Source organism: Simochromis diagramma, unplaced genomic scaffold (assembly GCF_900408965.1).
Source record: "Simochromis diagramma unplaced genomic scaffold, fSimDia1.1 OVJJ01000361.1, whole genome shotgun sequence".
NCBI lineage: Eukaryota > Metazoa > Chordata > Actinopteri > Cichliformes > Cichlidae > Simochromis > Simochromis diagramma.
The window spans coordinates 9,944,846-9,972,542 of record NW_024386860.1 but is presented as its reverse complement, the minus strand read 5'-3'; the positions used below and the strand labels follow the sequence as shown (position 1 = coordinate 9,972,542).

General features: G+C 38.9%; 1 protein-coding gene across 2 annotated transcripts; it reads left to right on the top strand.

Annotated features, from left to right (window-relative positions):
- On the top strand, positions 1–27,695 carry slc9a1a (solute carrier family 9 member A1a). 2 transcript variants are annotated; one of them, XM_040030408.1, is made up of 13 exons: positions 1–1,125; positions 10,487–10,959; positions 11,353–11,603; positions 14,128–14,345; positions 15,413–15,615; positions 18,626–18,715; positions 20,903–20,973; positions 21,291–21,467; positions 22,302–22,425; positions 22,784–22,885; positions 25,051–25,132; positions 25,421–25,477; positions 25,978–27,695. In XM_040030408.1, exons 1-13 carry the CDS (start codon positions 843–845, stop codon positions 26,265–26,267), a joined length of 2,421 nt encoding a protein of 806 aa, XP_039886342.1. In that variant the 5' UTR covers positions 1–842; the 3' UTR covers positions 26,268–27,695. The 2 variants fall into 2 exon arrangements, with proteins under 2 accessions (XP_039886342.1, XP_039886343.1); XM_040030409.1 differs by lacking the exon at positions 25,421–25,477 and having other exon boundaries at positions 2–1,125.
- Positions 27,696–27,697: the final 2 nt, after the last annotated feature.

Below are 27,697 nucleotides of genomic sequence, written 5' to 3'. Positions count from 1 at the left end.
TTTTGAAGGCTGTATGAGGCTATAATACAGCTGCAGACAAGTCAAGTCGCCACTTGGTTTGACACCCCGGGAAAAAAAAGCCTCCGAGGCAGAGGGGGAGCATACGCACAAGTACCCCCACCCCTCGCATCCTCCGTCTGAGCTCAGCACAGGGTCTAGTCTCTCCGGACATACCGTGGAGATGCGGAACACACGAAGGTTAATATAAAAAAGTTGGTGTAGTCGGGGCACACGGTGAACACATAATGTGGCAGCTGCCGTGTAGCTTCTATTCAAGGTCAGTATCTGAGCACGGCCGCCGCACGGACGACTGTCTTGGGTAGGAGGGGGAGAGAGGAGACGCTGAAGGGATGCCGCTGTGCCTCGTTTACCTCCAGCATCAACGATGACATCTTCCACCGAAGAAGACGTTGATATTCAATGACAAGGAAACGGACAAACTTGTGAAACGCCGCTACGAAGAGCAACTGAGGTCACTGGGCTGTTGTAAAAGGAAAAAAAGACACTCTTTCAGCATCTTGGCGTTTCCTGCTTTCTTTCCACAACGACTTGTGCTGGAAGCGGCTGTTTACCTGGCTACAACAAGCGAAGAAGTCTAGCTAGCTAACGTTAACTGACATAATGAGGGGTCTGGTTCGGTTTCGCTTTGCTTCAGTGTCAGTTTGACGAACTGACTGTCAGAATCTTCTACGGTTGACGAGTTTTAACTAACGCGACACTACGAAGCGATAACTGCCACAACTTCCTTAAACTTGCCCGGTTTTTCAAGCCGACTTGTTAAAAAACCCCCAAACAAACTCTGATTCATTTTCATTCAAGGTCGCCTTTATTTTTCAGCAGTAATGCCTTCCAGGACTGTGTCACACGGGGCTTCGGGCCGGCTTCGTGGACTGTTCTTGGTGATGGTTTTAGTGTTTCTGGAGGGCTCCGTGTTTACCGTCGCTGTTGCCAGCTCCGACCAGCATTCTCCTATCACGGCACACTCGGGCAGCCACAAAGCGACTGACCATGGCAGTCACAACAACACTGGAAAGGCTTTCCCTGTGCTAGACTTGAACTACGAAAACGTACGGGTCCCGTTTGAAATCTCATTATGGGTCCTCCTTGCCTCTTTGATGAAATTAGGTGAGTGTGATGTTATGCGAAAGCTCCACGTGACCTGTCAGTATGAGTGCAACCTTTTCTGGAAATACCTGATTTAGTGTTACCTTATTTACCCAAATTCTATAAGTCTCTCCTACATCAGGTAACAGCCAGTTTTTCAGGTGAATAATTACATTATGAAAAACATGCAGAATTACAGTTCATAGACGGCACATTTGAATCAAAAGAGTTGAGTTAAAGTGCAGTTTTCCTGGTGATCAGATAGTAGATTGCACAGATAAATCACATGGAATGGAAGTTGTCAAGCAAACCAACCATAATCTTAAAGCATCATGTTTGACCCCTAAGCCATCCTACTTGTGTTGTGCATTAATGATGACTCTGGTATGCAGACTTAACTAGTTTGCTCAAAATAGCTCAGCTCAGTCTGTGAGAGGGCAAATCAATATTGCTGTTCAGGAAGATTACTCATCAGATCTGCCAGTGTCATGTGGTGAAGATGTTTAAGAGCTATATTCACTCCCTGCTACAATGATGACTAAGCAACCTGATACAGCAGTCTGGATATGTAGTCTTCAGCACAGTGGGGCCCTACCTGTACGTTGCAGTATTGTCCTGAGCGATGTTTCAGAAGCAGCTTGCTTTTTCTCCCTCTTACTGTTTGTGTTCTTCTTTATACTGTCTTTACCATCAATTTCTCCTGGCTTTCTGCTTTCTACAGAACACTGTATTGTCCTGAGCCATCTCTTTTTTCTTCTTCTTCTTTTTTAAATTATGAGAGCCAGCAGCTTGTCACTTGCCTGTGACATCAGGGGCCTGACTGAGCAGCAGCCTGTAGCCAGGGAGGATACTGCCTCACTGTCTGGGCAAGAAGCCCAGTATCTCAGGGGAGAGGACAGGAAGAGGGTCCACCTGGTTTGGGTAGCTTACTTGTTAGGATGCAGCTCAAGGACACATAGTAAAAATGATAGATGAGCATTAGCAGAAAGTGTGAGCAGAAGGAATGAGGAAAGTACAGAAAGTCGAAGAAAGGCAAATTTAAAAAAATGAGACTAGATGAATGTGTAGGCTGACAGCAGCAGAGGACAGTGGTGACCTTAAGCCTCCGATTATCCCTTGACTACTTAAAATGGGCTCTGAACGATTCAAAGTGGCTGCTACCCTGCTCTGCCTCAGCCGTGTCTCTGATTCATGTTCACTGAATTTATATCTTACAAGCTAAAAAGCGTATTCACAGACCATTTGTCTCTGAAGCAACCTTGACTGTGCATGGTGCCTTTTCTCTGCCTTTTTTCAACTGAGTACTTTACATAAATTGATTATAGCCACCCCCAAATCTTCTCACATGAATCAGAACCAGGGGGATGCAATTTAACTGACAAGCTGCCATTACCGTAAACACTGGTTAAGAGTCAAAGCCTTTATATTCACAAGGTATCTATCTTTGTCTCTGTAATCAGGCCATAAACACTGTACCACAAATATCATATCTTATCTTGTGACCCTAAAGCTAAGTCCACTTGAAGTGCTAGATAGATAGATAGATAGATAGATAGATAGTTCTCATAAAAACATGCCGTCTTTGTGTTAAGAGCAAGGCTGTGTTTGCAAGCATCCATTTCTTAAAAATTATGTTTTCTTTAATCGGGATGAAAAATATGCTTTAGCTGAATTTCTTTCCACATTTAGCATGAGTGTAATTTATTACTTAGTAGAAATTAGATTGCAACCTGAACCTTATTTATTTCTTGTAGGGAAGAAAAAAAAAGGAATAGATCCTAACATGAAATGGCCATTGCCTTTTTTTAAGTTGTAAGCAGATTTGTGATCGTGTGATATAGGCTTGTAGTGATAGATAAAAGAGTAAAACAATACCTACACAGATTTCCTATCCTCTCTCATAAAAAAAACAAAACAAAAAAAAAACCAAGCCCCCGTGGCTGCAAAACATTGCAGTTCTTCTAGCAGTCCCTCAAGGTTGGCATATAAAGCACATGTATCTCCACAGACTCTTATTTTAAAATATCCTTAAAATATCCAACCTTACAACAATAATAACTCTAAAAAGAACAGTTTTGGCCTTTATGGATAGTTCCCTCTCCTTTAACTTGTCTATCTGCATAGTGGAAAAAGGGGTGTGACCGCTTTGACTGACAGTTTTCTTGACAAAGAAAACTGTAGCCGATTGGTGTTTGGGAGGCCTCACCTCATCTAAGTTTAGTCTGTGAACTGGGCCTTTATCAGACAAATAGCTGTTAGGGTTACAGGGCAGGAAGTTTTTTTTTTTTTTTTTCCCTCAGCCAGAGTTAAATACTAGTATATTATTAGCCTGTGTCTTAGTAAATTAGCAGATACTTGTGTCTGTGCACTGTAACATTACAGTTTCTGGAGGCAGCTTGTTAGCCAACGTTAGCTTATAAGTTAACACTCCACCCTCTCTCCAAATATGGTAAGTTCCGGTTTCAAAACACTAGCATTGCAGTGGCCAAAACGCTAACAGTGAGACGTCAGAATTCAGAGTCCAAAACTAAAGAGGAATGTCATAAAGGCGTTTTGTTTTGGTTTTTTTGGCTATACAAATTATGGTTATCAATCACTGTGGCTTAAATGTGTGCCAGACTTTGCCATAATATGGAAACAGGTTATAACTTTAAGTGAATGAAGGCATGCATTTCTATCGCTCAGAAAATCCCACATTGAGTGGGCATATGTATGTAAGTGTATGGTTTTGTTGATGTTAACTAAAAAAATATGGCCTTGTTAAACAATGAGAAGAACATAATCGGTGCCAAAACTCAACCCAGAATTGCAGCTCCAGCAGTTAATAAAATTGCTGATGGTATTACATGTCTTTTGTGGTACCTTTTCGCACTTTTAACTGTTTTCATGTCTGTGGTGACATCTTTGTTTCCTTCCTGTTTTTAAACTTGAGGGATTGCAAGCTTGTGGTTTGATTTGTTCCCATTTGTGACTTGTAATCACTAGAAACTGTGTCTTGAGTCGAGATTCTGAGGCTGTTAGGCTAATTTGTTTGCTTAGTAAATGATCCCCCAGGTGACGCTCACAATAATTTTTTTTTTTCTCTTCTCTCATTGTAGGTTTTGTTTTTTTGTTTTTTGTTTTTTCCAGCTACTATATATTGTTGAAGCAGCCTGCCAGAGTCAACCAAGGCCTGGCTTATGAGTAATTCAAGTTGTAAAGAGTGTGCGGCCTAAGACGTGATTCTTGATTTTTGCAGTAGAACTAAACAAGTTAGATATGGGCCTTAGGTTGTGTGGGAAATATTCCCAGTACAGAATTTGAAACCAAACCCTTGGCAAAGAATGACTCACTCTGTCACAAAGTCTACTCCACATACCTGTATGGTGTTATTTATTAAAACCAAGCCCAGATTTTTTAACAAAGAAAAGTACTGAACTGCCACACTTACAGATAAATATCTTTGCTTAAAAATGCTTACAGTAAATACCAAGTGTGTTCATGCAAAAGGCTTTTAAAGCAATTGGACATATTGACCAACTGGTTTAATGGTTTATAATCAGATATAATCAGCTATATCTCAGTTTAATTTAGAAAATTGCCTCATGGGTAGATAAATGCAATAAACAGCCATAGAAAGAAAGTTGCTTTACTAATATTTTAAAGTAAGTCATGGCAAATCAGGCAACAGCATCGAATTTTCATCCTTTTCTTTTTCACTGCTTTCAGTGTTTAAAACCTCAATCTATTCGCTTAAAAACATGTGTTCAACTGACACTAGTTATGCTCACTAAATCGTACTCCACTCAGTTGTTATAGTAGAAGACAAAACTCAGAATCATATCCTTGCAAGGAAACCCCTGCGGTTGTTTTGTATAGATATGACGTCAGGGATCATACTAAATTATACCACCACAAAGCTGTAATAAATAATTCAAAAACAATGCTGTGTTCCACAAGCAACTTGACCCCAATGGTCTGCACTGAACAATAACTCACAACAACTTTTATACAACACTTAACTGGGACTGCATCTCACTAAAATACATGCAAATCTTGGCCTCATTGTGAACGCCAATGTTATGGTGTTGGAAAGCTGCCTGCCGTATCACAATTACTACAAAGGAGACCAGATGAACGTCACCATTTTAAACAAAGAAACTCTTTAAATATGTTTGCTATCTTTTGTGTCTGCTTAATGCAGCTGATTTGCTTGCCAGTGGTTTGTAGTAAGTTACCTGGCAACAGGGCACACTTCCTGGTTTTGGGAATGACAGTGTAGTTCGTACTAGGCAGTACTGACACTGGGTACACATCCAGAATTGAAAGAGCTGTTACCCTTTGCTAGTTTTCAATAACCTTGTTGCATAAAGGCTCCCAGGAGGCAATGGGGCAAGGACACAGCAGCTGCCCTTATTGAAAAGCAGCCATGAGAAACTGCCTAATCTTCTACTTTAAGAACATGGCATGAAAAAAGTCTTTATTATCTTACACACTACATGGCCCTTCAGACATTTATTTCCTACATACCCATGTCTTAATCATGATAGTTGTGTACCAGCTTGTGCCAGTGTTCTTTGAAGTTCACTTCCCTCCTTTTCTCTATCTTATCTTCTGTGTTATTACCCTTCATTAGATGATTGCTGAAGGCCATAGTTGGAGTTGTGCTTAAGAGATTTAACAATGTGCTGTCAACACTTAGCTTAGGATGGGTTGTTCAGTCTACTTTAACTTAACCTTTAGCCCCCAATATTGCATGTGTTAAGAATTTTATATTTAGAAGGGTCTGTAATGATAGTGGCATACACGTCCAGCATCTACAGTCACTCATGAATGATAATGGCACATTTAGAGTTTCATTCTTGGGTCCAGTATTAAGTTTGCCTCTGCTCAATGCACCAGCAGAAATACATTTATACCATACAGTTGTGACCTGTTTGCCCTTTCCTCAAGTACCATACTGCCCAACATTTTATCAAAGGGCTTTATGTTTCTTTGCAACACTCAGTCATTAGAGCAGTTTAGAAATGTTTTGCAGGGGTATTTCATGTCCTTGAGATTGAATTTCACTTTATTCTAGATTCAATCAGCGTCAATCAGAAGAGCACTTTGCAGAAGGGATCTTCTGTTTGTCTTCTATTAATACCACTGCTGGCTTCCCACCCTCTTACATATGTTATCTTTTGTTTAAAAAAAAAAAAAAAGAGAAAAAAAGAAAAGAAAATGCTTTGGAAAAACCGTACATGTGATGTAGATTCCCTTTACTCAGACTCACAGTTGGGTATAATGAGGTGCTCTTTTCTTTGAATAAGGCTACGTTCACACTGCAGGTCTTAATGCTCAAATCTGATTTTTTTTGATCAATCCGATTTTTTTTTTTTTTTGTCTGCTCGTTCACACTACAAATAAAATGTGACAGCAAACGTGCTCTAGTGTGAGCCCTCAAAGCGGCCCGCATGCGCAAAAGAAGACGTCACACGCAACGCACTCTGTGTAGACCCAGAGCAAACAATATTATTTGACTGTTTCAGACTTTACGTTTCCCAATTTTGCTTTAAGTTATGAAGTTAGTTTGTTATTTACATATGGCCTAATAATTATCCTTATTGCAGTTTTAGAGAGGAGCGGTGCTTCAAAGGATAGTTGCAGATTTCTGTCAGAATCTGCAGATTATACAGTACAAATAAAATGTTCAAGTTTCTCCAACCTTGTCTTCCCAACGGTTTCACTAACATCTACACTGGATGGCCAGGAAACCTTCACGATGTCTTCTCGGGCACTTCTCCGGCGCTGATAATTGGCGTCTGTCCTGTGTCAGTGACGTAAAAGACGGATTTGATGCGACATGACCATTCAAACAGCAGTCGCTTTCTAAAACATCAGATATGTATTGGATTCAGTACCACATGCGAAAGTGACCCAGATGGGATTTGAAAATATCGGATTTGTGCCGTTCACACTGTCATACCATGATCGGATATGGGTCGCATAGGGTCCAAAAAGTCAGATTCGATGCGCTTTCGCCTGCAGTGTGAACGTAGCCTTAGAGCTCTCTCCTGGCGTGACGAGAAGTTTAGACTTGTAAAATCTTTGTATGACACTTTGTGCTTTCTGTGTGAGCATTGCTAAAAAAAAAAAAATCATATTCAGTTAAGTTACAGGACTGTGTTAAAGTCATGTGGCGCCTCTCATTTTTTTATGTTTTGATAGGAAAGTGGGAAATGGGTGAAGTGATCTATTGAAATGTGCAAGCAAAAATGGAAATGGGTATAAGATGAAAATAGTAAACTATTCCTGAAGATTACAGTAATCTTCAGGAATAGTTGTCCGGGCTTGAAGAACATTCAAAGCTCTCTGGATTTTGGCTTCCTTCTGCACTGTTCTTTGCCAAGTTAACCCAACAGTCCTTTAATAATATTGAGATCCCGGCTCTGGGGAGGTTAATCCATGACTGACAGTATTCCAATGTATGTGTGTAATGTTTTGGGGGGGGGGGTCAATTATTATTAACCTTTTATTTAACCAGGAAAAGTCCCATTGAGATTAAAAACCTCTTTTTCAAGGGAGTCCTGGCCAAGAGGCGACAACATGTTGAAATTACAAAGTTACATACATATAACAATTACATTTTAAAAACATTTTTCTCTGGCTCTCTCAATCTGGACTTGAAAGCATTTAATGAAATAAGATCTGCTATCTTCCAGTCTTTTTGCATCATGTTCCATGTGAAAGGGGCAGCATAAGTAAAAGCCCTCTTTCCCAGTTCAGTTCTGACAAATGGAACATTGAGCAAAAAAAGATCGCTTGAACGCAGGCTGTAAGAAACAGTACAGTCAATACAGTTTGGGATCACTGACAGCCTGAGAAATGAAACTGTTGCAATTATTTATGCATTATCAAGGAAGCAAAAGGATAAATGGATATGACCTACCACAGTTGTTGGCAGGCATTTTTGTGTAAAATGTTATCATGGGTATTAATTCTGAGGAAGGCCTTTCACTTTAAATTCTGTTCAGCTGAGTACCAATTAGCTTAGCTTGGGGTGTGCAGGCTGATTTGTGTAATGTGATGTCCCCCACACTAACAGATATCCCTGTAGTGTTGATTCCTGCAACACGTTTAGAAGAAGCTTTGTAATTATGTAACCGTGTCTATGGGAGTCGAGATGTTGTAATCACCAAGGTGCTAATTTGTGGTGCTAATTTAGCCTTATATTTGAAGCCTCTTGAGAGCACATCAACCCTCTCTTCTGAGAAGACACTGTTTTGGAAAATTCCAGAAAGAGCAGCAGAATTTCCATCCTGCTCACATCCCATCCTTTTGGCTGAAATTTCATAAAGTTCTCGTTTACTGTGTTCAAGCAGTTCTCATAGAATATCTTTGTTGACCCAGTTGGATACTGAGCTTCCCAGGAGGTTTAGGTGATGCTCTTTTTCTTTTTATATTAAGGTTATTTGAAAGAGCAGCACTTGAGTTCTGGCATCTTATCGTGGGGAAATGAAGTCTTCTTAGACCAGTTAAGATAAAGCCTCTAATCCTGCAGCTGTGTGACGCACAGACATGCACTTGTTGAGCTTTCTTTTTCTGAAACACTGTTAATGTTGTGCTCAAGCTGCCCTAGCGTGAAACACACCAAGACCACCCTCACAAATGCCCAACTTGTGATGCTGGTGTTTTACATACCGTTAAGACATGTATGCTTATGTGCTTTCACTATAAATGATGCGTTGCGTTGTAGCAATAAACGTGCGTACTGGCATGAAGGTCTGATATTTACATGAGAAACAACCTGTATTATAACTGAGAAACATACTGTACTATGCACTAATTGGTTCATTCATTTAGCGTGCCAATAATCACATTGTGTAAAAGTAAGCCGATCAGAGGGACCATCTTCATGCCTCATCTCTCCTTGTTCAAAAGAGGGGTAACAAATCCAGCAGCTATTATTTCAGGTGGTACTGCTTTCAGGCACCAACCACTTTTGTCCTATGATGATTGAACTTTGTAACTATGTTGCTCACTGATAGTTTCACATGTGCTATTTTAGATGAATGTATTCAATATTAAAATACCAAATTTATTGATTTACAGTGTAAAATGATCTTTCCCAAAAATATTGTTTTGTCTGGATGTGTTGTAACCCTGCCCTGTTTAAGTTTCTGTTTATGCTGTGTTATTTATTACACTGCCAGCAAAATACTGACACATACCTGTGTACAGTAAAAACAGCCCCACTGTGGGATGCCTACTGCTGTCCCTTTTGAAGTCTTTATTTACTGTTTTTCCAAAAGTTGCAGTTGTTCCGTTGCCTCAACATGGATAGGCAACTTGTGTATGTATTTTGATAATCAGAAAGATAGGCTTTCAAAGACACACTGTATATGTCGTTTGTTGGGAGTGTCAAAGTCTTACTGTGAGCATACCGTATTGACAGACTCTGTGCCTTGACATGAGCTATGTAGCCTCAAGCAATACCACCTGATTGGGAAAGGTTATTTCAGTTCTCTGGAATGTCCACCAAATTAGATTAGCTGATCAAATAAAAATTTAATGTAAATTAAATAATAAAAATAAAGGTAAAATATAGCACTTATGGATTGTTTCATGTCCTGAACGTAGGGCGATAGTAACTTTATTTAAACTGCACGCTTGACTTTGTTGGTCTCTCGTGTCTCTTACGATCTGTCTACATTATATCTTTTGCATGTCATTTTCATTTTTTTTCCTTCAAGAGTACATAAGGTGATGGTGTTAGGATCAGGGGTTACACAGGTCTTTAACATACCAGCAGCTGCAGTTTTTTTTTAATTTTTATTAAGATGTTGGAATGAGTACGTGAGGACAGGCAAGCTTTGGCAAGTCTATACAGCCCACACAAAATTCTTCCTTTTGCATTTCCTGCCTATATCACCAGTGCAGAATGGTGCATTTCATGCTGATGTTAACAGTGATGAATAAATTCAGAAGCTTATTTTTTGTGCACTATTTAAAAAAAATAAAATAAAATAAATAAAAATAAATCTAAAGCACAAGAAGGAATTAGCTGTGTGGGTGGTAGCATAACACATAAGTGATGTATGTTACAGATGATTGCTTGTGGTTAGTTCTGTGTAATCTCTGTAAAGCAGAAAAGAGCTCGAAATAATTCCAGTTAATTTCAGGGTGTGTCCACACTATTTGTTTATTACTTATCATTTAACCCATAAACCAACACAATTTTTTTTTGTTTTTGTTTTTTTTTTCACTTAAGATCCATTTCCTTCGATTTTCACATTGAATTTGTATTACTTCTGTTTTGTAGTTGACAGTGAGTACAGGTGGTCAATACTATATATACAAACCTTCTGCTGCTCATATCAAGCACTTGTTCATGTTTGTCTCTTCTTTTGTTTCCATCCAGGGTTCCATCTGGTTCCTCACTTATCCAACATTGTGCCAGAGAGCTGCCTGTTGATCGTGGTGGGCTTGCTGGTAGGGGGAATCATCAGAGGTACTGGTGAAACAGTCCCACCAGTGTTGGACTCTAAATTGTTTTTTTACATCCTGCTGCCCCCCATTATCCTGGATGCTGGCTACTTCCTGCCCATCCGTCCCTTCATGGAGAACCTGGGCACAATCCTGATATTTGCTGTCGTGGGTACTCTTTGGAATGCCTTCTTTGTTGGGGGCTTGCTATATGGTGTGTGTCAGATTGGTACAGAAAGCAGTTCAATCCTTAGCAGAATAGGGCTTCTGCAGTGCCTGCTCTTTGGTTCCATCATATCAGCTGTGGATCCTGTTGCTGTGCTTGCTGTGTTTGAGGAGATCCACATCAATGAGCTCTTGCACATCCTGGTGTTTGGCGAATCACTACTCAATGATGCCGTAACTGTGGTGAGTGACCAAACTGCAGTCTAAGTAGTACAGTAGACTGATATATATGAGGCAGACATTTTTCAGGCTAAAACTGTTTGGCATTTGGCATTCTGCTGATTTGTTTACCTGGCATTACAGGGACTAGTATATACATTTTATTCATACAATGTGTAACCAGCCCAGAGGCCAAATTTATTTTCATGTTAAAAAATAAAAGGAGCTTCACAGTCAGCAAACAATGCATTCTGTCCTTAGCCCCTTGACTGGATTGACTAAGACATTAGTTCATGTCCTTATCACCCATCATAATCCTGTTTCTTAAACTATTCTCCTACCAATTCATATTCATTAGTTAGTACCTTTTTTTTTGTTATTCAGTTTTTCTTCCCTCTTTCACTCTCCCTCTCGTAGGTATTGTACCACCTGTTTGAGGAGTTTTCAGGCATTGGCTCAGTGACGCTGTTGAAAGGCTTCCTGGGAGTCATCTCCTTCTTTGTAGTCGCCCTGGGTGGCGTTCTAGTTGGAGTTCTGTACGGGATCCTCGCTGCCTTCACCTCACGCTTCACCTCCCACACGCGCGTCATCGAGCCTCTTTTTGTCTTTTTGTACAGCTACATGGCCTACCTGTCTGCTGAGATATTCCACCTCTCCGGCATCATGGCGTAAGTTTGTTCAAGTCTGGTATATAACAACTCACGAAAACCCCAGCGTTATAACACATTGTCAGATTGTGTTCTACATGCAGGATATGGCAAAATTGAATCTCAGTATTACTCTATATAATGAATAAGATTATTCCGTTTTACTGTGCAATATCACTGAATTTTAAGTGATTCAAAGTTGTGTACATTTACAGTAATTGTACCACTGCTAAGTTGAAATTCATGGTACTTGAGTAATAATAATGGGTTGCATTTATATAGCGCTTTTTGAGACCCTCAAAGCGCTTTACAATTCCACTATTCATTCACGCTCACATTCACACACTGGTGGAGGCAAGCTACAGTTGTAGCCACAGACTGACAGAAGCGAGGCTGCCATATCGCGCCATCGGCCCCTCTGGCCATCACCAGTAGGGGGTAGGTGAAGTGTCTTGCCCAAGGACACAACAACCAAGACAGACAGAGCTGGGGATCGAACCGGCAACCTTCCAGTTACAAGATATATAAATGCAATCCATTATTATTATTATTATATTATTATTATTATTATTATTATTATTGTTATTCCAGTGAAACCTAGTACACATTGTGACCAGTGCAGCAAGACACTAAGCAAGCAATTTCCAGTTAAACTGAATGTAAAATTGTCCATGTCCAAGTCTCTAAATACCATAAACTTTGTCACCTTTGGCCTGTTGTTTTATCTAATGCTTCATAGCTCCACATGTTAAGAAACTGAAACTAGCAAAACACCAGGCTGAGAGACTTCACAGTGGTCGGATGGTATTAGTAGGCTGTTAAAACATAGTTGCACTGGTGATTGGGTGGTGTAGAAACTGCTCCGCTACCAAAAACAGGGGTTGCAGTGGCCTAATCAGAAAAGTAAGTAAATGGAATACAATTAAAATAAAATGATCACTGTCAATAAGAACCTCACCAGTCCCTTACTGGATGGGACATATGTTTAAATTCATCCACTTAATCAAGATGACTGGCTTGTCTGGCATTGTGACACGTTTAATTCACCTGTTAAGAATGAGAATGTCTGAAGTGTATGTAAACCAGTGGGAGATCACCAAATTATATTTAACTGTTTCATTCACATACAATGTGAATGATCCAGCCGACCTTCGTTAGTCTAAATTAATAGATTTTAACTCTGGTTCTTTAATCCCTCTTTTAATGTCTTCATAGTGTTTTTTCAGTTTTGTCTTGTTTTTGTTTTTTGTTTTGTTTGTTGTTTAAGAACAGTCTGAAACTTGAAGAGGAACCTGACCCATGTTGGATGTTGGCTAATCAGTGCTGTGGGTGGGACTATCGCAGCCGTAAAGCTGCCAGAATGATGTCTTGTTTTTTGGCGGGGGTTTTCTCCACACTTATTGCTTGTACAACTGTACAACAAATGGAGAAATATGTTGAATTGTTCTCACTCCACTGCACTCTTAGAACCCCAGCAAGCAGTATAATGGCATGACTACACATCTGAGCTGAAATCCGAAATGACTGATCGGTTGGGGAAAAACTGAATTTCATCACCCATGGAAACTAGTTACAAAGAAGAAGAAGTTCTTCCTGATTTCAACATAGCGTTACATTGAGTGAGATACTCTTATGTTGTACTGGACCTCTCCTCAGTGTTTAGATGCCATAATCTTTATATATTCTTACCACTGGGTGAAAATTACACTTCTTATATACGTTCAGGAAAATTATATTCTATATATAGCCAGTGGTTTGGGAAACTAATCTAATCTAATGCCACCTGAACCAAGCTAGGATTTAGTGGCATGTATAGCATTTTCTGACATACCATTTCATCAGCTCTTGTAGTACATAGCAATTGATTTTCTGTTTACTTTCAGGCTGTTTAAGATTGCAGGTCTTATTGATGTTCCTGACGGGAGGTGCTGATGCAGTTAGTCTCACCCCTAAGTCAGGAATGATGGATATGTAGCTTCAAGGACAATCCCTTGCCTGCAGCTGTGTTGCCCCTCATATTAAAATCTGGATTTGGTTTTCTGTATTACTGGTCTGTGAAAGAGGAAAGAAAGAACTTATTGATGTGATTTCCTTTTATCATTTCTGCAAAACCTTGAAAGGCAATACTGACAAGGAGGAGGAATGTTGACCAGCTGCTGTGGATTATTGAGCATATTTGTCAGTTGCTTTTGGCCCTTTTTTGACACACAAACATTGCATGACTAGATTAGAACAGGGAGGTGGCTGCCAGACAGGAATTGTGAGATAACTTTGTTTATTTTTCCAAATTAGTCCATAACTGAACCTCTGATTTTTGATTTTTTTTTTTTTTTTTTTTTAGTGGTCACTCTAACTGCCAGCTCAGGAAAACTGGTACTACTTTTAACCATGTTTTCCTTTTAAAACATAAAGTGGTTCTGTGTTATATGACTTTATTGTGGTCAATAATGTTTTCAATTGGATGAGAAATGAGACCAGAATAACCCCACATTAATTGTTTCTGTATATCTAAAAAAAAATCTGTTATTACTATTTCTCTTCCCAGGTTAATAGCATGCGGCGCCGTGATGCGACCCTATGTGGAGGCCAACATATCCCACAAGTCCCACACCACCATTAAATACTTCTTGAAAATGTGGAGCAGTGTCAGTGAGACTCTAATCTTTATTTTTCTCGGAGTGGCCACGGTTGCTGGACCTCACGATTGGAACTGGACCTTCGTTACGGTCACAGTCATTCTGTGTCTTGTTGCACGGGTTATAGGTCAGTCCTGCTTCTGTATTTTTGCACCACTTCTTCAAATACATGCATGAAAGCAAATTTCAAGTGTGACATAGTGTCATGCAACAGAGGAATATATTTGTTATATTACTAGCATTCAAGGTTAGTTTGCTTTTTGTTTTCTTTGGCAAAGGAGGTGATTGGGTTACATTGTGATTCGCATTCTTAATAAAAGAACTGGGATTAAGTGTTTCCATCATGTGTTATTACACAGCTGTTGGTGGAATTGCCGCTGAGGATTTCTCCACTGAGTTGTCACAAGTTCTTCTTGTTATTGATTTGTCATACTCTCCTGTGTGTGTGTGTGTGTGTGTGTGTGTGTGTGTGTGTGTGTGTGTGTGTGTGTGTGTGTGTTTCCGGGGTGGCATTGAAAGTGAAAGTATCAGTGAGTGCAGGGTTCTCTCACTATATATATGATCAGTCATAAGTCACACACATCTTACTTGGATCATATGATACAGCATCTTATGATGGAAAGCAGTTCCAAGTTCTTCTTGTCTTGTGATCGTTCCAGTGGGTTTTTTTGTTTTGTTGTTGTTGTTCTTTTTTTTCCAAATTCATATTATTATTATTATTATTATTATTATTATTATTATTAATTTTTTTTTTTTTTTTTTTTAAATAGTTCACACAGAGGTGCTCAGTGCTTTACAGTGTATGCTTTAGCATTTTTCATATTTTGAAGAGTGTTGTTTGTTTTGTTTTTTTCCTTTCAGGTCATTTATGTCACTGCTATAGATTTTCATATTTCAGTGGCTTTGGTTGATTTGTGTTCATGAAAATTACCTAATATTTTGAAGTGGATGTTTTGCCTTCCTCATACAGCAGAAAAAAATGCTCAGATTAATTCTAACTGACCCTAAGAGGTTAACCCAAAGCTAGAACAGCACAGAAAGATACGGAGAAAGTTAGATATTCTTCTGAAATCTTCTGAGATTTCCGTCCTTTCTTTTTGTTGCAATCTAAAGACACTAGAAAGATTGCATTTAGAACACTTACAACATCACTGACATACAAAGCCTGACTAATTTGTACACTGTTCTTTCCAGGTGTTGTTGGTCTGACCTTTATAATCAACAAGTTCCGCATTGTCAAGCTGACCACCAAGGATCAGTTCATTATAGCCTACGGTGGCCTGCGAGGTGCCATTGCCTTCTCCCTTGGTTTCCTGCTTAAAAAAGAGCACTTTCCTGAGAGGGAAATTTTCCTCACTGCCATTATCACTGTGATTTTTTTCACTGTGTTTGTTCAGGTATGAGTACTCTATTTATTTATGTATTTATTTATTTATGTATTTATTTATGTATTTATTTATTTGTTAATCAGAAAACCCCTCACAAAACTTGTAAACAGTTGGCGTTAGACTTTTGTAAGAAGTTTTAATAAAAATGCATTTTACACTTAAAGGTCACTTTATTAGATATTCAGCTGCAGTTCAGCTGCTTGTTAATACAAATCTACCCAGTCACTCACACGGCAGCAACTCAGTGCATTTAAGCACTGGTCAAGATGTAAAGATGGCCTTCTGAAATTCATATCTGGCATCAGGATGGTGACTTTGAATATGCCATGGTTGTCAGTTCCAGACAAACCTGGTGTTAACATTCAGAATCAGCTGGTTTTCCCACATAGCCCTCTCTGAAGTTTACAGAGAAAGAGAAAATATCCAATAAAGACCAGTTCATGGGGCAAAAATGCTTTGATGCCAGAAATCAGAGGAGAATTACTAGACTGTTTTGAGTTGAAAGGAAGACACCAGTAACTCAAATCCTAGAGCAGGAATCCACACCAAGTACCACTCCTGTCAGCTAAGAACTGAAAACTAAGGCTGCAGTTTGCACAGGCTTGCCAAAATTGGACAGTCGAAGATTGGAAAATGGAGTTTGGTCTGAGTCTTGATTTGTGCTGCTGCCGATGGGGTCAGAATTTGGTGTAAACAATGTGAAAGCGTTGATCCACCCTGCCTTGTATTAAGTGTTCAGCGTGCTGCTGGTTGTGTAGGGGGGGGGGGGCATATTATTGGCACACTCTGGATCCTTAATACCAACTGAGAATCATTTAAATGCCACAGTGAAAAGTGACTGGTAAGTGTAGGTTAGACATCACATCAGTTGTTATCACTATATGTATTTCTACCCACTCATGTCCATCTCTCAGCAGCATTAATGCTGGTTTGCAAGAGAGCTCCTTTTGGTCTAGTATATTTGCATCTAATACATCTAGTTTAAATGTTTCCTGTACTGTTTGTCTGTCAATTTAGTCTCTCAGAACAAATGTTTCTGCAACCATTCATGCATGCAGAGAATTAAACTAAAATAAAAAATATTTCATAGAGCATATTTGCAGAAGGAGGCTTATTACTTCCTCCCTTAGGGGGGAAAAAAAAGCCTATTTTTATCACACTAGTTTCTCAGCTTCAACTCCTGTTTTCTTTTCTCTGAGCTCCTGTTTTTGAAAATGTAATTTTGTGCTGTAGGTGTGTACGCTAACACAAATGCAAGTGAGAAAATCTGTAGATCAAATGCAAAAACTGTGAAGGAGTAAGAGATATGGGTCTAAAGACATGCAGTTTTGCTCTGAAAGCTTGGTTCTGGAAACATGAATTCAAGATAAAGACACATTCAGTGTTGCACATGCATTGTGTTTTGTTTATTTTAAGCACTGCGGTGCATCACTTAGCCATGTCAGATAAACCAGTCTCCAGGTGGGATTGTAGGAAGATTTTCAGAGGTTATTTGGCCCCAGACAGGCAGCAACTAAAATAAAACCCTGAAAGCACATTCTCTGGCTTTAAAACTTAGATTTCAAACATATTTTATTCATGCTGCTGGAACTCTGGTTCTGTCGCCAGCGCAGACCAGGAGTTTGTAATTAGAAGCCTCTTTTACCTCCAAGGTTTAGTTTGTGTCTGTATCTGCATGAGCATTGTTATTTGGAAGTTTTACTGATATGAAGTGAAAATCTTTCTTATTTTAGTTGTCAGTCGGCATATGAATGAGATTTCCCTTTTTTTGGGTTACTTGTGTTTGTCTCCTCGTGGCCATTACACTAGGAACTGAGCCCTTAACAAGTCTGGGTTTATGATCTTGGTCATCGCTAAATGTCTAATTTAGTGTCAGTGATGTTTTAACTGGCATGACTGCTTATTCAAGATGGCCACGTGGAACTATTTAGTTTGGTAGGACATTCATGATGTTTATAATGTAGTTAAATGTTAAACTACAGTACAGAGAGTTATATTTCTGTAATTATGAGCAGGCATTGTTACAAATGTAGAAAGATGATAAAATTCACTCAGACTGAAAATAATGGGTCTTTTGTTCAGGCTCAGATGGCAAATTGTTAAAAAATACAATCAGTCTTATTGGGCCAGTCTGACACTGATTAGCTGTGCCAATGAGGTGAAAGTGCAGCATTTTAATCAAATCGCAAGTTCCCTGAAGAAAGGAATGTCATCTTTGAAAGTTCTTGTATATTAGTCCTTATATATGTATGGAGTAAACATGAGGTGATAAAGGCAAAGGAATCCTGTGCATACGTGCCTGTATTATTAAACAGCAGGAATCCTCTGTCATCCAGTTTATGCCATTACCGTTAACCAGGTGGCTGTCTTAATCTGTTTAATAAGCAGAATGATACATTCAAGCTGCCGAGGTGCAGAGCGGTGCAATCATACCATATAATAACATAAGAACATTTCCAGTATAACTAAGTGAAAGTTAATTAAGAGAATGAAAGATGCTGATGTTTGTTTCTGTTTTTTGTCAGAGTTATTTCTCAATGTTTGCAGTTTAAAAAGCAGATACATTTACAAACATGAAAACAAACATTATTAGGCATTATTATAAGATGGGGAGGATGAAGGGAGACCCGTACAGAAGACTTGTTCGTGTTATGCAAATTTTTAGCTCCATTTTTACATTTACTATGTAACAAACTAGTTATACATGATTTTGTTGAAATCTGGGACTTCCTGTACATTCCAAAATATTATGTGCTGTGGGATTTTCTAACAAATGTGCATTGTAACACTACTCAGCCTTCAGCTGATTTCGGTAACCGGGACTGATCTGATTTAAAAAGTGTGGGGCTTCTTCATGACTTTGACAAAGAGATGCAGAAATGTTAGAAAAACACTACAATAAGTTTTAATTGTTTGAACAGACGGGTAGATGCAGATATGTTTCTGTCTTTACCACGTTAACCACTGTAGGGAGGTGTGTACATTGCATAATGTTTTCTTCCTCTTATCCTCCTTGAAGGGCATGACCATCAAACCCCTGGTGGAGCTGCTGGCGGTGAAGAAAAAACAAGAGGCCAAACGCTCCATTAATGAAGAGATCCACACCCAGGTACAGCGCTCTGCCTTCAGCCATTCACAGCAGTCAACTGTCAGTTGCAGTGATTGCACAGACAGATGACTCAGAACCTTTTGGGATGTATTTGACAAATACTGGAATTATTTGAACTAGTGGAATTTCAGTTCAATGCAGTTTTATTTATGTAGCACCAAACAGTCACCTCGAGCCACTTTATATTGCAAGGAATGTGTGCAACATCCACCCAACCATCAATCAGTCCTTTTTCTTAGCTGCTTATCAAACTTAGGGTCTAGATTCCATCTAGAGCCTATCACAGCTGTGGGTGAGAGGCAGTGTAAAACCTGGACAGGTCACCAGTCCATGTAAGAGCTAACACAGAGAAATAGATATCCAGGCACCCACGTAGCCACACCTATGGGTAAATTGCAATCACCACTTAAGCTAACAAGCATATGTTTGGCAAGAAAGGTGTTACACGTTCCTTTCAGTGGTAGTTATGTAATATGTGAAATGCTTTTCAACTGATGAGGCCTCTGAGGTCGGTTAGGTTTTCAAACTTTGGTCGTTGCTCCCACCTACTGACGCTGTGGTGGTACTGCATAGTTGTATAGCATGTTTGATGTACACGCAGCGATTGTCAATTCACACTTGGATCATAAAATTAGTTTTTGGTGACCCGTACTATAATACCAACACTTTGGTCGTACAGTTTTTCTCCTTTTTTCTTTTAACTGTCTGATTTAAGTCAAACTCATCACATCCAAAAGCATGTCTGGTATCTGTACTTTTTAATACTCTAGAAATTTTAACCGCAGTGGTCCACTGACCTACTGTTAAAGTCATTAACCCATCTCAGAAAATTATACTGCACATGAGCAGACACACAAACATGCACACAGGCATCTATGAGTCACCAGCTTTTGATGCAAAATAAGCAGGCAGCCCTAATGGCTTGCCCTTCACTGTAAAACACCAGAGGTTAGATTCACTGAGATGCTTGAGGAAACTCTGCACTAAGTTATATTGTGGCAAATAATCTGCATACTAGCCCATTTTCTGCCATCTCCATTGTGTTTGGTTGCTTTTCTTCATTTCCCAGTACATTGCTGCTGGGATACATTTCTCGGCTTGGCAGTGGTATCAGAATGTAAATTATATTCCGTTTGTATAACTATAGAGCTGAAAAGGAAAATATCACCTTGAGATGGTAAGATTGTTATCACTACATAATGTGGTGTGGTCATAAAGAGTTAAATCGGACACAGTGTACTGGTTTCTGTATTGAGGTGTTGAATAGACATAAGCTGGTCTAAGGAGAAACCCCACAGTTAAGGATTTTGTAGCTGAAGAACATTACAGAATGGATCCCTATATATTGATCTTTTCATTATTTAGCATCCATTGCTGCCACTTTTAAAAACGAGACCTTTTAACCCCCACTGTTCAGGGCAGTCTTTATGTGAATGAGTTACTCCTGACAAAGCAGAAGTAGATTGCACAGTTCTGCTTAATGACTTGTTCCCATAGCAACACCGACTGTCAGACTGTCATCTGCAGGCTTAGTCAGAGCACCGGTCTGATTGGCGAACCAGCTGCAGGCTGAGCAACAAATCCATTGGTGTGTTTCTTTAGTTCTCTGAGCAGGCATGGTGCCACTGTTAAGAAATCCTGTCAAATCAATCACCTGGCTGCTGCTGCTGCTGCTGCTGCTGCTGCTGCTGCTGCTGGTCATATATCATAGATTCTGTTTTAACCTGAATTGTCTGCTGCTTTTTACTACAACAATGATGATGATGTCGGACTAATCTCAGAGGGTGTTTACAACAAATGTAACAGCAGTAATGCAAGAATTACAAGATGTAGCTGAGTATTGAGTGTAGTATAAGAGTGAATGTAATCATGGTTACACGACAAATACTTTCACATTCAAGTGGTATGCTGTAGATAGAGGGATGCAAAATATAGAAACTTGCAATTGTTACTTACATAAAAGAAATTTGCTCTAAATCCAGTAAATGTAATATGTTCCTTTGGATGTAATTTATAATAGATGGAGGGTTGCTTTTTGCATCTTTGCACCACTCTGAGCCTGTTTTACTATATATGAGACTTCTCCCCAGAGAGGACCTGGGTCAGTAGAGTCCAGAAAGTCTGATTCATTCTGGAGTACAATTTTAAGGCTCTTCAGCAACTATTGTGGCTTTTTCCCATCCCCAGTTCCTTGACCACTTACTCACTGGCATCGAGGATATCTGTGGACACTATGGACATCACCACTGGAAGGACAAGTATGGATTTTAAAGAGAATCGATCTGACATAACATTATTAATTTTATAACTCAAATATAGCTAACTGTAACAATACTTATTACAAATTGTATGTATCGACTAGTTTGAAATACTTGTTGTTGTTGCTCGTTTTTTTTTTTTTTTTTTTTAAACTTGTCAATTGTCAAAATTGAAAATGTTGAACTTGGCCTCTTCTTAATCTAATTACAACATATTTATTTATGTCTATAAATGCAGAAATGTTGTTGCCAGTAATTAATTCATGTATTTCACTCTTTGTCTCTGTCTTAATTTTTCGCTCCCTTTGTCCTCTCAGACTGAACCGCTTCAACAAGAAGTATGTGAAGAAGTGCCTGATTGCCGGTGAACGCTCCAAGGAGCCGCAGCTCATTGCTTTCTACCACAAGATGGAGATGAAACAGGCCATTCAGCTGGTGGAGAGTGGAGGGGGAATCAAGATGCCTTCTGCTGTGCCTTCCACTGTTTCCATGCAGTGAGTGCTAAACAGCATCGTGCTCAAAGTCATTTTTATCGTAATGTTTTTTGTTTGTTTGTTTTTTACAGTGTTGGGAACATTTAGGTGAACGCAATTCATCTACTCACTAAATTGTACAACAGTAGTGACATTAAGGCCTGATATGGTGGTGTAATACATAACCACAGAAAAAAGTTGACAGGCTTAAATTTCACTGATATCATAAACATGAGACACAAATGAACATATGACCATATATATGCTCATTCTTTGTGTGTGTGTTCATACATAATTATACTTTTTTTTTTTTTTTTTTTAAAGACATTTTTAGCCTTTTTTTTTTTTTTTTATTATCTTTTGGGTTTGTCCATAGCTTTGAAGTTGGGAAGACTGAAGACAGGCAAAGGCTCATGCTTAAATGGCCACTGATGCATTACAGATTCTTTGCTAATACTTTTGTATAAACAACACCTTCTGTCTTGTTTTTCTTCTACCAAGTAACAAGGAGTGTTTGGTAATTGTAAAGGTCTTCTTGGATAGTTGTATTATCCAAGAAGGATAAGCAATCAGTGTTAAATCACTAAAGGATCCTTGACTAGTCTTAATTTCTAGTGTAAGTGAGTCGATCTTCACCAATTGTGAAATGGTGTGTGCACAGTAGGAAACAGTAGTATGAACACAAAGGAAAATCCTTTGTGTTATGTTGTGCAGAAAGATAAGTAGCTGTGCTTCATCAAACGTGTCTAATCTTTAAGCATCATCGATGTGTTTATACACGTTTAAGTTGTGTAACTGTTGTGCTATACAAACACTGTTATTTTTATTTTTTTTTCCCCCCTGTGTCATTGTCAGGAACATCCAGCCCAGGCCTCCTACCAAGCCTGCACCAGAGCGAGCTATTCCACAGCTGTCTAAAAACAAAGAGGAGGAAATCCGGAAAATCCTCAGGACCAACCTTCAGAGGACACGACAGAGGGTAACTTTGCTTACAAATGAATAGTTAGACTCTTTATTGATATGCTTGTTTCTCATCTGGATGAAAAATTGCCTTCGTCTCAATGGGAGTTAAGCATTCCATAATAAGTATTGATTGGTGCTCACAAGGGATCTCCCTCCCATTAGTTTATAACACATTTATTGATTTTTGAGATAGACTTGGAGTTAAAATAATTAGTTCTGCACATTTTTATTTATTTTTTTTAAAGGACGCAAAATTAATTAATTTAGTTTGGAAAAGAATTTTATTAGTTCTGATCATAACCTGCCTAAATGTGCAGTGATGTTTGCAGGACTGCAATCTCTTTAACGTGTGTTCATGTGTCTGTCTTTCTCAGCTGCGCTCGTATAACAGACACACACTGGTGGCCGATCCTTACGAGGATGGACTCAGCGATTTATTCCTAAAGAAGCAAAAGATGTTTCAGATAGAGAAGAAGGTAAGTTTCAGTTTTTGAAGTCGAATTTTTTCGAACAAACATTTGCCGGAATAAATAAATCTGTATTGAAGAAAACAACCTATTGTGACTCAAAGTATATTTCATAGAACCAAAGGAGCAGTTTTTCTACTTTCTTTTTTTTTTTTTTTTTTTTTGTACTGGGTAGCCAACAGTATAATGATTCAACTAAAACTATGATTTGAGTTTTAATTAGAGTCCACCCTCATTCTCTTAAATTAATTTTCCTGTCACAAATAGGAGCTGATTGATTCTCACAGTTGAGTGGCTCTGTGATTATTTTCATTTTAGCCAGCCTGTAATTAGATAATAAAAATAGATTTCTGTTTAGGCTAAATTGAATGTGCTAGAAGTTACTGTAGGCTCAAGATGATGTCTGCAGAGTTTAATGAAGCGACACATAATTTTAATAAAGTTTCTGTATAACATTGATTAATGATGTCTCTATCTCTGAGCTGGTTCAGTTTGGTTGCTGTATTTTCCAACCAATTACATGATACAGAAACTGGATTTCTTGCCATCTGAGTTTTGTACATTACTGATTTTGAATGTTTAGATGTAGAACTGTGCAAAAGTCTCAAGTCACCCACGTTTCTTTGTTTTGCGTACAAGGAGTCAGGCTTTATTGTAGTGTTTTTTTTTGTTTTTTGTTTTCCCCCAAAGTGACCTTGAACAATAGTTCTTCAGCCTTTCTAAAGGTCTTACAAAGTTTGTCTTTGAAGATTGTGTGCTTTTCCACCCATTTTGTTTTACCTCACTATTTTCAGAGCAGTGTTGTTGTTTTTTTGTTTTGTTATTTGTGTGTTGTAAGCTGCTTAACACTGAGGGATGAATCATTCAGGCATAAAAAAAACACCTAACTCGAGGGATGAACCAGTGTTGTGTCTGCACATACCAGACAACTTAGCAAATAATCAGTTTTAAATTGTATTTTTATGCATTAAAGACACTAGCAGCCTGTCACAAAAACGCATAATTTTTTCCTTTTTTATTTTGTTGAATCTGTGACAAATGGAAAATTTAATACAATTTGACAGACGGGGTGATTTCACAAAGGGATATTAGCCAGAAATTTGGCACAGCTCAGCCTGGTGTGCAGAGTGTCCTTAAAAATTAAGGAAACTGGACAAGTGGAGGACAAAAAAACTGCTTATAGCAGATAAGCAATATCTGAAAGTCATGTCCTTAATAAATAGGAAAGAATTCAACAAAGACCTGAGAAAGAACCTAAGAGATGCATCTGGCCCTTCAGTTGATCTATCTACTGTTTGCTAAAGCTTCATCAGAAATGGTCTCAGAGGAAAGAGGGGTTGTCAAGAGCCAAAGGAAAGATAGTAGGGAGAAAAGGCTGAGGTAGGACAAATTACACGACTGGGCTGAACAGGTGTTCACTCCAGAACACCTGTTCTGGAGTGATGAATTTATATTAGAAAATTTTTGGATCAAATCGTTGTCGGTATGTATGGAGTAGCAGTGAGTGTCGACAGCCATCTGTAAAGCACAATGGAGGCTTTGTCATGGTTTGGGGCCAAGTTTCAGGCAGTTGTGTTGGGCAAAAATGATGGAATTATGAATGAAAAGTACCATCAGATTTTGATCCAGCATGCAATATCATATACAAGGCCTCTGATTAGCAAGAGCTTCATTTTTAAGAATGACAATGATTCCAAACTCACTACCATTGCAGTAAAAGCATTCCTGGAGAGAAAAATACACAGTGGCACACTGTCAATGATGGATTGGCTGTCCCACAGCCCAAATATTAATATTAGTGAAGCAGTGTGGGATCACCTTTAACAGCCAAAAAATCCAGCCAACATGCAAAGAAGAGCTTTGAATGTCCTACAAGAAACCTGGAGAACTGAAAACTTATTAAAGAAATTACAAGAAAGCTTTCTTAAGAGGCTTTAGTCAGTGCTAAACAAGAAAGGTGGTCATAGCAAATATTCACTTTCAGGCTTGTTAGAATTGTACAAACTCTATTTTTGTCTTTATAAACTGTATTTTCATGCATGTTTCAATAAGTGTTGCACCCCTTTTCTATGGCCAGTTTTTGACACTTGTACAATACTGTATTATAAGTTTTGATTGATTACATGGAGAAGGCTAAACCATCCCTCACCAACAATATCTGTTTTTTTTCCTAGTTAAAGGAGATGAATACCTACCTGACGGTCCCTGCCCCTCCCCCTGATTCCCCGACCATGTGCAGAGCCAGACTGGCCTCAGGTAAATGCATGTCTGAATCATTCTTAGCTCCAGCCAAATGAAAACACTCAGTAGTCTCAACCATCTTACTTTCAGGTACCTCCTGAAATAATGTAAGAAAATGTCTTTAATGGGACACAGAAGATTCAGAGATTGTATTTCGTTAGGGTCACACGATACCATTTGCAGAGCAATAAAGACCATAGAAACACTATTACCGTTCCCAGCTGCAACAGATATTTCCCCACTAATGGAAATGTGTTTGCATGTGCCAGCCAGCATGTAAAACAATCTGTGGTTTTATTTTAGGCAAACATACTGATTTCAAACCTGATCAGGTGCAAAAAGGAAACAAAATGTGTTCAGGTATGTTGTGAGCGTAGAGAAGATTAATCGTAAGCCGTGCTATCACCTGAGCAATTCTAACACGCATGTGTCAGTTACCCTGCTTGTAAGCACTCAGTAATCATTACTAATGATGTGACTCATTACTAAACTGATAAAAGCCACGTACAGGTGATTTATTGTAGCCAAGCATATTGGAGTTGAGCATGTTACATGTGAGGAGCTTCAGTTTGTGTTCTTCACTTTAACTGAAAGTTGGCATGTGCTGCACCTTTAATTGATCATGACTAACTTTACCCTATTTTTTGTTACACTAGAAATAATGGGAACGGTCCTAAAGCCTGTTGTTGTGTAGTTTTTGTGCAGTGATTCTGTTGCCCTTAATATTTGTTCATCTACTTGTACATCCACTGGTACTTGTTCGTGCATGCTGAAGGAATGATTGTGTGATATTATATCCCTTTTAAAGGCTGGTGAAATAAGTTGAAATCCCTCATATTCTACCTGTGTCCTGCTTATAGACCCGCAAGCCTACAGCATTAAGCCTGCATCGAACAAGGTGCCCATGATCCAGGTAGACCTGGCCTCTCCTCAGTCTCCAGACTCAGTTAATCTGTTGGATGAGTTCGGACAGGCTAACCAGCAGGAGGAGGAGGAGCAGGGCCTGATGATGAAGCCCCCGTCGAGGCCACGGGAAGCTAAAAAGCCGAGTGAAGAGGATGAAGCAAAAGATCAGCAGAGATTAATGAGGTGTCTGAGCGACCCTGGTCCCAGTGCAGACGAAGATGAGGATGGGGCCTTCCTCCCCTGAGACGACAGACTAGTTAGAGGGAAGAGGGCTGCTTCACCGCTCTGCTCTAAATTATCTCTTTGGTTCAGAAACCAACAAGCCAAAACTGCAAATGCTGTATGAACGGGAAACAAAAAGCAAAAGGAGAGTTCCTGAGAACGGCAGGGGGAAGAGTCATTAGTTTGTGATTCTCATTGCTCTTTATTTTATTAGGTAGCAGTGGTAGAGCGACAGCTGGAGATGGTGGAGGGTTGTGATGAAAGTCTGAGACATTCAGGAAAGAACTATGCATTACCAAAGGTTTGGACTGTTCCAGTTTCAGACGATCTTGTTTTTACTTTAGCGTCAGACTGTTTTTTTTTTTTTTTTCGTCTTGATGATAGTGTGGTTGTTAGTTTTATGTTTGGTCATGTTTTTACAGCTTCTGTCTTCAAAAACCACGTTCTCACTTGCTGGGTAAGCCACAAAAACGACTTCAGCCTAGCTTTGACTTTTATTGCACTCGAGTTTCTCGCTGTCATTCTGTCACTTAAAGTTCCTGGGCATCCAATTGTTTAGATTGTAGCTTTTTAGAAATTTCTAGGCCTTATTTGATGTCAAACCTTTTCACTTGGTGCATTTTTAAAAATCGTATCTGTTTTTTATGACATACTTTAATTTCAGGGACGCAAACATCTGTTTGTGGGTTTATGGGTTGAAAGCTGGATGTTTTTTAGTCGCTGTGTAAACCACAGTTGTTTTCCTGTCTGTTGAGCGACTTTATGGGGTCTACAACACCTACAAACCCGAAGAGTTTTACAAATTTCTTAGGCCGTAAAGCAGTACAGATGTTTTGATCTGCCAGTATACATATAAATTCTCCACCCAAGTTAAATCACATATTGTCATATCCTTTTATGTATGTTTTATTTTCAGTTAATAAGACCCTTTAAAACTCACTCAAGCATCAGTAGAGTTGTCAAAGTAGATGTTATTAATATACTGCCCATCAGCTTTCACACTCCTCATATTTTAGACCTCCATATGTATTTTAAAGACCTTTAACCTTTTTTTTTATTTTATTTTATTTTATTTATTTTTTTTTTTTTTGTAACTGGCCTCATTGAGAAGCATTTTCACCTCACATTATTGTTGAGGGTATAACAAGAGTTGAGAATTGAGGGTTAATTTGTGCAGAAATCAGTCCATGCCTCCTAACCTTCTTTAAAAAGCTAAAACTGCAGGCATGTCATGGCAAAAAAAATCTAACTCTATGCAGCTCTGTAACAAATTCAGACTAAACATAAATGCTATATTAATGAATACCATTCATAAATTATGGCTTATCCACATCATTGCTGAAGGCAAAGTTAAAATCTACCCCTGGCATTAAGACAGTCTTTACACTTAACTAGAGTTTTTTGCACATCTAAGCAAGACTGAAACATTACCTGCAGGCATGAAAACTGAGT